This window comes from Mchenga conophoros, linkage group LG5 (genome assembly GCF_057382185.1).
Source record: "Mchenga conophoros isolate Kocher_MC1m ecotype Shallow Benthic linkage group LG5, M_conophoros_male_GT1.1, whole genome shotgun sequence".
Taxonomy (NCBI): domain Eukaryota; kingdom Metazoa; phylum Chordata; class Actinopteri; order Cichliformes; family Cichlidae; genus Mchenga; species Mchenga conophoros.
The window spans coordinates 6,267,303-6,278,411 of NC_140530.1; the positions used below are offsets into that span (position 1 = coordinate 6,267,303).

At 43.8% G+C, this 11,109-nt stretch overlaps 1 protein-coding gene across 1 annotated transcript; it reads left to right on the forward strand.

The window, feature by feature from the left end:
- Positions 1-2,406: 2,406 nt before the first annotated feature.
- LOC146573652 (uncharacterized) lies at positions 2,407-10,862 on the forward strand. Its single transcript, XM_085272934.1, has 3 exons — positions 2,407-2,563; positions 5,090-6,266; positions 8,463-10,862. Exons 1-3 carry the CDS (start codon positions 2,425-2,427, stop codon positions 8,629-8,631), a joined length of 1,485 nt encoding a protein of 494 aa, XP_085129060.1. The 5' UTR covers positions 2,407-2,424; the 3' UTR covers positions 8,632-10,862.
- Positions 10,863-11,109: the final 247 nt, after the last annotated feature.

The following is an 11,109-nucleotide window of genomic DNA, read 5'->3' on the forward strand; positions in this document are numbered from 1 at the left end:
CCTTTTGCATATCTGTTTATGCCAAATGCCTCTGGCCAGCAGACCTTCTGTGGGGATTTTAAGTTCTTATTCTTTCGCATTTAAGATGATAACTTGCTGAGCCAACGGCGCACATAGGCACAATTTACTCTTCTGTCCTCTTTTGAATGAGACAGTGTGACAGTTCTGCCTGATTTCAGGTAAATTTGGAGCTGCTCGAATGTGCACATATGTCACACGTATCCTGTCATTACATTCATGATGAATTCGTGCACTTTTTACTCATAAACACCTGGACTTCAAGAGCTCAGATGTGAAAGCATCACACATGTCTGTGATTTTAACCCTCTGATGCATGAATTATGAAAGCCTTGGTCAAGATTTTTTTCTTAAGTGCTTTTATTCTTCTCAGGACATGAAAAAAAATGTTCAACTCTTTTTTTCCCAAAAATATGTTTTTTTATAAAGTTATAAACTTGTCCACTCCAGTGGACTACATGCGCCTGAGCACTTAGCATGAAATACTGTGAATTTACTATAAAAATTAATTACCTTGTGTTCTATTGTAAATATACAAACACTTGTTTGCTTGTATCCTTTGAAAAACATCTCAGCAATTTTTTTGGAACTTTCAACTCATAAGGCCCCAATGTTTAGACGTAAATAACAAAACCAATCAACAGTCCTAGCTGTGAATCCTACACCTGAATATGGCAAACTATCTCCAACAAGAGAAACATTTTTGAGTCTACACAGTTCTATAACGATGCAGGACAGTATTACCAAGCCCTTAGTAGCATGCTGGAAGAAAACACAAACTGACATCTTAGTCTCTGCATCTCCAAACACTTCTGTGTTCATCACACCTAGGCTGTCCGTAGTTCCTATGTCTCTGTTCTGCTCTGGCAGCCACTCTCATCATCACTGGACTTATCACTGAACTCATCATCACTGCACTCATCAATGAAATCATCATCACTGGAGCTGGATGGAATTTCCTGGACTATTCTGTACGCTGCCTTATTCTTTGCTGCATTTGAAGTCTACAAAATATGATAAAATAATTATTATAGTAACTCAAACTACAGCTGATCTGCACAGAAATATATATTTTAAATGAGTAGCTTATAAATGTAACAATTATATGCTTACTTATAACCAAAACAGTCCCAAAAAACAGTGAGACAATTTATGACTTATGTTAAAAAAATATAGTGGGTAATGCATGATGTCCACTACAGTGGACACATGGTTAATCGTAGTTTTCTACATATTAGACATAACAATTTCTTATTCCAAACAGATAATATCCTTCCCTAGATGTTACTGCATATCATCATATTTTTTTTACCTGTTGGGCTCTTTTAGCATAGAAGGATTGACAGGATATGCCAGCAGTGGTCGGCAGGGGTGACAGTTTGTCTGCCATCTTTGATTCAGAGGAAATTTACTTGCAGTTGCACTAACTGAACACTGAATTGACCTCAATGGAGCATGGCAGCAGAGAGCACTCTAAAGGCTAATATGCAGTTCCACCATAGAAACCAATGCATTAAAGAGATATGTACGTTTTAGTAGCTGTCCACTCCAGTGACCACTATGCATCAGAGGGTTAAGGAATCATAGCGAGTTGCTATTAGCGACTATGTTATTCAGGTTGGCTGGAAATCAGAAGCACAGGCAACATTTCCACTGGATTAGTTACCAAACTGGTAACAACCCTTCTAAATCTTCTAAATAGTGTTTTATTTTTAACACTGAAAAATTAAAAAGAAACTTCTAATATCGGGCTCTTTCTTCCTTTTGCTCTGGACCAACGTGTGTGAAGGGGATAGTCAAGTTTACCTAAAAAGATTCATAGGTGGAGTAAATCACGGTCACGTGATTCAGAGCACTGTTGCCCCACAACTGGAAGATTTGAATCTTCTGGTAGGCTGGAGCCTCTGAGTGTTGAGTCTGCAGGTTCTTCTGGTTCCTGCACAGGTTTCATCCAGCTGTCCACATGCATGTTTGTTCCATCCATCTATCCATGTTATGGGTGGATGTTGTGCTATTTGATATAAACAGATGCTCTGTGTGCCTCCCTGATTTTCTCGCTTCACGGAACTTAGACAACTGGGTAGCAGTGCTTCCACGGCAGCTTTATCTCTAGCAGTAACTGCAGGTTGTTCTGATGGCCCAGGTTAATCTTGACCTCTTATCAGTGTGTCCGTCACCCCCACTTCCACCTCCTTCCCCGCACATCTGCTGGCTACGGTGCATCCTGTTAAAACAGCATAGCTTCCCCTCTAACAACACATGGTAGTCAGAATTTATTGAGCGGCAGCCAATCAGCGCGTTCCTTTTTGGGCGAGCCTCCGCGGCGCTGGTCCAATCAAAGGCGCGGAAAGGGACCCGTGCCTCCGAGTTGTGCAGCGATGCCGTCACGTGACGCTGGGAAAAGAAATGCCAACATGGACCCGTGGCAAAGACGGGACGCGAGTGCGCGACGACAATAACACGACGGAGACGAGAAATAAAGGCGAAACACGGAGAGTCGTGGACTGCGCCACCTCCGCGAACACTCTCCCCGCTCTGAAGCACGGTAGGTCGAAGCAGCCGCCGGGATCGCGCCGCTCGACTCCTCCGGAAAGACCGAGGAGTATAAATAGAGCAGTTTTTATGACCCAGGCGAACTTGAGGCTCGTGGATGTCTGGGTGGGCACAGTTGTACTGCCATGCTGTCGGAGGAGCGCTCGCTCGTTTCTCAGGCAGTCGCGCCGTGGATTTTCCATCTTTTTTCTCTCGGTGATCCGACGCTCGCGCTCTCTGGCGTGTTTGTGGGCGCGTCTGTGCGGCCCTTGTTTACCCTGCGCAAGCGGCCGTGCTCTGCGCGAGCAGCGAGGCCCTGCTGCCACATGTGCCCTCTGACAGCACCCACAAACAGCCTTTACATAAGCACACGAGGTTATTGTGATCAGGACGCTGGCTTTAAACATAAGGGCTGCGGACATGTGAGGGGATGTAAACGCACTCCCGGGGACCCTCCATCGGATTAAATCTGAGTCCCGATGCGTTTTGGGGTCCCAGCACTTGTTGCATAACTCTAGACAGGGTTGCTGTTTCTTACACTGTTTAGCGTTCACATCAGGCTTTTTCTGTGTTTCAGCACCAACACTGCGATGGACGTGAGAGGTCAAATGCACTGCAGCTTAGGAAATGACTTTAAAAAATAAAAGCTGCAAAAGCACACAAAATAAAAGCCAGCCTGTGGTTACAGGGCACCTGTGGTGTAGCGTTAAAGAAGAGGCCTCAGTCCATGTGAACCCTGGTTTGACAGCAGACACACTGCCAGAATTCTTTCATAGGGGTCGCCATAAAAATATTGGGGTGGCACACCAAAAATATGATTTCCAATTTTATTATGCTGTTGTCAAACATAGGTTACTTGAAAAATATGGGGGAAAAAGAGAAGAATTCTATGCCTAGTTAGAAAATAGGTACATATGAAAATCAAATAAGAGGGTGGCGTCCTCTCTCTTGTGCTCACGTTTATTAGAATTACCAACATAGGACAGTCTTGTAATGGGAAGCCACTACCAGCAAAATTTGAGGGGGTGGCCAGTGCCCCCCCAGCACCCCCATTGGTGGCACCCCTGGTAGCCCGCCCTTTTGTTTCTAGCTGTTGGATCTCCAGACATGTGCATCTCCAAGGCGACAGAGTGGAGCCACAGGTTTATTGTGGTTTATTATTGGCATGCTTGTAAACAAATAAATATAACTAAAATGCAACATGTAGCCTTACATGGATTATTCTAAGCAGTATAAACAGACATGTTTGTTAGTCACTAAAATAACTGGGCAGGAAATAGCCCGGTGACAATAAAAATGTTTTAGTTGTATCATAAGCTGCTGTGGTTAGATGAGTTATCCTCACACAGGAACAGGATTTCCAGTGTGTGGCATTCATTGAGTAAATAAAACGCTTTTATGAGCAATCAACTGTCTGAAAATTTGGTATTGATACTTAGTAATACTGTAAATGTACAGCAGCGCCTCTATTTAAAGGGCCGCCTCAACCCAAATGACTAACACCCCCCACCCCCACCCCTCACCCCCTGGGGTTCCCACGTTCTCACTCGAGTGGATAGTTGAAAGGTGGTAACCTTGCTGAAGTTCAATGACAGTCAGATTTGTTGTGCCCTGATGCTGTAGCAGCGTGCTGCACGGGCCCTTTGTCAGAGTCCACGTTTAGTACCTGACTTGTTTAACGTTATATTAGAGCTCAAAGTATTTATTTATCCAAGTGAGGACCAGAGACTTACACTAACTGGGAGTAGACTCTGCATTGCACCACCAAGGAATTCTCACACTCCTGCTCATACATTCTTACTTTTCTCTTCACAGAAGCAGGAAATAAACTGCCCAGAAAGTATGCATGTACCAGCGGGAGAGCACCCAATCATGTTTAACCTTGTTTGCGTGCAGCAGCAAATCATTCAGCTCATCCCCAGGACATTTGTTATGAAATATCACCACAGAGATTTTTCAAGACTCTTATATGTCTAAAAACTGCTAATAAGATAGATCGGTAAACTCCAACAGTGTATTGGTTCGGGGGGGGGGGGGGGGGCTTAGACCCAGCTGTCCGCAGGGGTCCTAATATGCTGCTATGCATGAAAAGTTTTGCAACAGTGTGACTGAGAGGATGCCATGCACTCATCTGCCAAAACTTGTTATATGTATGGACATCCAGTATTAAAAGAGAAATTTTAAATGATGCCATTACCCCAACTACCCTGCATATGTTTTTCTAGATATTATCGATATTGGACCACCTGGTACGTTTATACAGATATGTGTGTGATTCAGCGCATCATTAGAGTATTTGCTCATTTCTTTTTCTCTGTTCCAGTATTAGTTTTAACCCTCTGACATAATCAGAGTTTACAATATAACTTTGACTTGAATATTAAGGAGAAAAACTGAAGGAGAAAAATGTTTTTTGTTGCCAAATGCATCGACTATATTTATTTTGAAGTCAATAATCGAGTCATTGAGGTCCTCAGGCCCTCCTGCCTTTTTACTTTCTGCTGGGTAATAAAATCTGGTCTCACTGCTGCCTTTGCAGGTCTTTGTGTCTCCTCTTCTGGATCGAGTTTCCTCTACATCCCCTACATCTGCAGCGTTCGGACAGGATCAATGGTGTCTCTCAGCAGCAGAATGCTGAGTTTGGAAAATGACCTGTTCAGGGACAGCAGCAGCCTCTTCTCCCTTGACCTCGGGGACGGAGACCGCAGCCAGGGGGGCAGTTCGGCCTCCTGCAACAGCCCAGAAGCCAGGGAAGTGGAGGTTCTGCACAGCTCCAGCCCAGGAGAGGATGAGGAAGATGAAGAAGAGGAGGAGGAGGAGGATGGAGAAAAGCGTCTCCATATTTTCTTGGGAGAATTGGGAGAAGGGGAAGCTGCCAGTCAGGAGCCTAAGCTGCCTGAATTCTCGTTCCACCCCTGTTCCCCGTTTTCCCCAACCTTGGAGGACATCGAAGAGTTTTTGAGGGAAAAGATGGAAATAGTCAAAGATGGGATGGTTGTTCCAAAGGAGGAGGCCTCCCCTCAACCATGCAGCTCCGCTGACCCTCCACCTGCCTCGGCTCTCCCGGTTGCTTCCTCAGAGACTATCAATGATCCAAAGACTGATGCCTCCCAATGCACGTCTAGCTCAGATGCCACTCAAGGCGGGAAAAATAGCCCCATTCCAGCTGACCCTTCTTCTTGTGCCCAAGTTAACCCCTCACCACCCACCTTGTCCCCACCGGTGCTCCTGGGTGCTCCTTTGGTGCTCCAACTCCAGCCTCTTCCGTTGGCCCAGGCCCAGAATCCAGCAGGCTCTCCTGCAGGGGCCCAAAGTGGGATTTTGCTCACCCATGTGGTCATGGGGCTTCAAGGTGCTACAGGACAAAATGTAACCCTGCTGGCTCCCCAGGTGCCCTCCACCCACACCACTCTGTTATCACTAAACAGTGGTGATAACAAGCCAACTGACCAGAAGTATGTAAAGATTGCCCCTCTGCCAATCACTATGAGGACTCTGGAGATCACAGGCTTGACTGGGGTCGGGGGCCATGGAGGCGGTGTGCTAAAAGCAATGGCTCCTCGGATGACGAGGGTGCCACCTACTGAAAGGGTCCACAAGTGCTCCCACCCAGGCTGTGGGAAGATGTACACCAAAAGCAGCCACCTGAAAGCTCACTTCCGCCGTCACACAGGAGAGAAACCCTACACGTGTAGCTGGCCCGAGTGTGGGTGGAGGTATGGAACATGATGCAGACTGTAGCAGGTTTAACAGTTAAGATGAGGTTTTAGGGGTTTTTCCCCATGATTGATTGTTGGCACTGATTAAGCAGATGGCCTGATCCAGCAAGACTAGTTAGAGCAACAGACCTTGCACAAACACGCCACGGTACGTTTATTACAATATGAGGAAACGGAAGAAGAATAAACAATTTCAGCTGCTCCTTTATTCACAAGGGTTTGTTATGCATCCACAGAATACTTTCATAGCAACAAAGAATTTCAGTTTCCATCTCGGTTATACTTTACGAGTTTAACAAAGCATCTTCCTGGTTAACAGCCCATTAAGCTTTGTGTCTAGAAGTGCTTTTTGTCTAGTGTTTTTTTCCCTTTGGCTCCAAAGGTTTGATGGTAATCAGCAGTCAATTGTCAAAGCTATTTTGTCAATTGACAATATTATGCACATAAATTAGCATAACTTTATATGAATACCTTCATGTAAAAACAGTTTACTTAAAAGATGTGTGAAGCTTCCAGTTCTGGGAAGTGAAGCCAGTATAGAGGTGGCTAAAACCTGCATTCCTTCTAACAGTCAGTAGGGGGCAGCACCTCTGGCTGCAAAATGAAGTCCGATTATATCGAAGCCCACAGTAAAATGACTCTTGATCTGTGGCCTTAGTAAATGTTTAGCTCACGAGTTTATGAGATTCAAGTATTCTTCAAAACAGCATGATGTTAGATTCTTTATATTATGTTCATCTTGACGTCTTGACGAAAAAATCTAAAAGGCTAGCAAAGACCTGCATGTAGTTTAGTAAAAATATAACAAATTTATTATGAACAATGAAACTATTTGAAATTTGGAATGCATCAAAATAATATGAATAACATAAATAATCAAATAGATATTGAGGATTTAATACCCAGCAGGTTGCTTCAGAAAGTGTTTCATGATATGATTATGCTCACCCAGCCTTCGGGATCTTATCTTCATGCTGATGTCGCCTGCTCTGCTGCACTTTTAAGCAGTTTTACACTGGCTTATTTTGTCGAAGATAAAAACCGTTAACAAATATAGAACATCAACAAAATAGATGAACGTACCAAATGTGCATGAAACGTCAACAAGCATGCGCATGGTGAACGCAGTTGTAAGGTCACCATTCGGCGTTCAGTTAACTGTAAGATAGGGATCATACATACATTATTATGATATTGTGTGTTTTAGGGCGGGGCAAAGGTGGTTGAAAAGTACCTGTGAGGTGAGCTGAGATGTGATGGTGATCACCGATGAGACTGAGATGGTAGTTATTAAACATGAAACGTTGGTCTCCCCGGGTGGTCTCACTGATATGAAGAGAGAGGGGTGTTTGAGCCTGTGCTACAGTGTCTGCACAAGGCCTTCCTCAGCTGCTGAAGTGGTGCCTTAAATGATTGTTGAGGTAAAAAAATCTGATTTTTCCAGGGCTGTTAACGCACTGGAGTGCTTCATATTAATAAAGAATCATTTGTAACTGAGCGTGCGGAAACTGTTTCATATGATCATTTTCTCATTTTTATCTGCTAAATATTGATTTCAGCCTCTCAGTCTCCTGTTACCCATTGCCAGCTTATTCAGTCTTAATAAGGAACGGTGATTACGTTTGTGTCATTAAAGACTTTTAATGCCTTTTAGCTTTGAGGATTGATGTCAGGGACTTCCAAAGGGACTGAGACTTGTTTTAACTCCTTATCTAAGTTTGAAGCTCAGTGAAGATAATAGTCACTTCTTAGCTGTTCTACTCTCTCTGTTACAGGACTAAATGACAGACTGTGAGCAATTACAAGATAAATCCTTCTCTTTATGCCACAGTTCCCACTTTTATTCTGTGAATGCTAAACATGACCTGCAGGTTTTTTTTAAAAAAAAAACTTACAAAAGCACAAAAACATTTGACCAATCAGCACGCTCGGCCCCAGAAGTTCCTGAACCTTTACTGTACCTCCCACACAGGAGATCTGCTGGCAGAAGTTCTACAAATATTTCATCTTTAACTGCAAAACATGAGAATGGATTTGATTCATATAATAAATCCAATATTAATTTGTGTAATCTTATCCATCATTGGGAGGAAGGGATTTGGTATGTCCCGATTAATGGATATGTTAGCTGGTGTGTCTCTAAACCTCCTTCAAGCTGTGGATAACACCACCCCTCTGTTCTTGTGTCTCCAGGTTCTCCCGCTCCGACGAACTGTCTCGTCACCGCCGCTCTCACTCGGGCGTCAAGCCTTACGAGTGCTCACTGTGTGAGAAGAAGTTTGCCCGCAGCGACCACCTCTCCAAACACACAAAGGTCCACCGCAGCTCCAGGCCCAGCAGGATTATCAGAGCCACCGTGTGATACCCTCAGCTGACCTGACCCCTGCCCAGCATCCACCCACCCACACCTGCCGTGCCTCCCTTGCCCAGCTTCGATTTGGGCAGCGCGGTGAGGGTCCGGGCCTCCTCAGGACTTTTGGTGCTTTACGAGCTGGACTTTCAGAAGAATCTCGGGAGTTGGCTGCCGTTTCACTTCAAAGTTTCTGTCCCGTCTCTTCCTCCCCTCTGTTTTACCTTCAGTGCTCCTTGTGAGCTGCTCATATTGTACCGAGCTAGCAGCCACCTCAGGAAAAAGTCAGCTCAAAGTGGATTTCCTGGCCTTTGCGCACTCATGCGTGGCAGAATGCAGAGCAGCAGACATTCTTATAAGGGCTCCTCTTGTAACCGCTGCGTGCCCCACTGCTCCAGTTACCAAGCTGCCAGGTGCTGTGGGAAGTAGAGTGCTAACCAGTAATGGGAACATCTGTAATTATAGAATTTTTTTTTTCTACTTTTGCAATCGATTTGCTTCCTCAAAGGTAAACTTCAGGGTTCAAATGGTTCAGATGAAGCTTCCGTTGTTGCACTTATGTGTTCTAATCGTTAACGCGATACGCGCGAGAGAGTTCGGAAACCCGCTCCCAATTTCTGAATTCTTCTGAAAGTACTTTCAGAGGGATGCCGAGGCTCCTCACAGCAGAGATAGTTTAGTCGTATTGAACTGCTGGTGTCCCTGATAATTTGGCCAAGTTGAGCAAAACTCACTGTTTTCTGGACCACACCTCTGGCCTTGATCGCATTCATCCAGTCGTGATCCAAAATGCTTTGGACCTGTATGCCTTTTCTCAGTCCCAGTATGTCCTAATCTCTTTATCGATGCCTTTGTCCATTTCACAAAACCTCTGTTGAGCCTGCTGTTATCATATGACTGCTCTTATTTAACTGTGACTCTGAACACGGGGTTGCCAAACCTGAAATCCCTGTTCTGGCCCTCTGTGGGAGGATGAAAATGACACCTTCGTTTATACGGTTTATAAGCTCTTTGTTCTCTGGAAATCATTGTGCAGCCCATTGATGTGGCTTAAAAAAAATACACGTGCACACACACACACACACACACACACACACACACAAAGTAGTTATGGGCCTATAAGGTGCAACAGTGATGTGAAACTTTGCTCTTTTTTTAAATTTACAGTAGCACTTACTGTAAACGTTTATTTTTTTGGTTATAGCAGCAAGAAAAGCTAATAGTATGAATAGCTGGAAAGGCAGCTAACATCTATCCAATCATTTGTATTAGCATATTCAATATAATGTGTACTGAATATTAAGGACACAGATGACGTGTACAGCTTGTAGCCTTTATATAGATGTTTGTTTGTTTTGAAATCCAAGGATTTTCAATCAGCGCATTAAGCTATTCAGTGGTGTTCCTGGAGAGGTTTTCAGTCTGTTATGTGAGTTTGATTGTAGCGCGATCAGTCTGTGGAATGTCGGACTGATTATGCTCTGGGATTTGGAGTCCCGCTCTACCCGTTCACATAAACCATTAAGCTGAGTCTGCTGGTCTCAAGTGCACTTGTGCTAGTGAAAAGTGAGAAACAGTCAGAAAACACTCCTGCTCTTATGGCAGTTCCATAAAATGCACTGGAACAGCAAAATGCGAAAAAAAAATAGTGAAGCAATTTTTGTAAGGAAGGTTCAACTGCCCGTGGCGGTCGGTATTACCGTGTGTTATTAGATCTCAACATTGTGGTGCTTGTTAACCTACCGGTGCTTCACAAAATAGGCTGTAATTACAAGCGTAACACCTCACATAGCTGGATTATCTCTGTTGAACAGGCACTTATAACTACCGGCAGTCTTAACTTTAGCTGGAGCAACACTGGTGCTTATGGATAAGCGCAAAAATAGAGCACTTATTTACACAGCAATCGTTCTTATATCTGTGATTCTTAGCATTCTGGAAACCCTAGGTTTCATTCTTTCCAAGCAGCCATGCTCTGTAGCGTAGAAACAGACGGGCAGACGTGTTTATCTGTCTGAACCAGTGCTGTCTTTGTGTCTGAGCCTCCCCAGGCTGCTTCTACTGACCTACATCCAGACCTGTATTCCCTAATCATCATCATCCAATTCTCTCTCTCTCTGTGATGCCTGAGCACAGGCGATATTTTCTTTTTGTTTTGTTTTTGTTTGTTTGTTTTTTTTGAATACCAGAAATGCTATTTTCCTATTTGCAGAAATAAAAGAAAAAAAAAGAAAAAAGAAAAACACTAATCCTTTTGCTATGTTGTTATTCTAGTAATGCTTGTTAGGCAGACATACAGTTGTGGTCAAAAGTTTACATACACTTGTAAAGAATATAATATAATGGCTCTACCGAGTGTCCCGTTATTTCTAAAACTCTGATTTTTCTCTGATAGGGTGATTGGAACAGATACTTCTTTGTCACAAAAAACATTCATGAAGTTTGGTTCTTTAATGACTTTATTATGGGTTAACAGAAAAAAGTGATCAC

Bases quoted from the DNA above. Each gene is read 5' to 3' on its own strand.
- LOC146573652 (XM_085272934.1), top strand. From the start codon at position 2,425: ATGCCAACATGGACCCGTGGCAAAGACGGGACGCGAGTGCGCGACGAC. The intron at 2,564-5,089 runs GTAGGTCGAAGC...CTGCCTTTGCAG, and splicing joins TCTCCCCGCTCTGAAGCACG to GTCTTTGTGTCTCCTCTTCT. The intron at 6,267-8,462 runs GTATGGAACATG...TTGTGTCTCCAG, and splicing joins TGGCCCGAGTGTGGGTGGAG to GTTCTCCCGCTCCGACGAAC.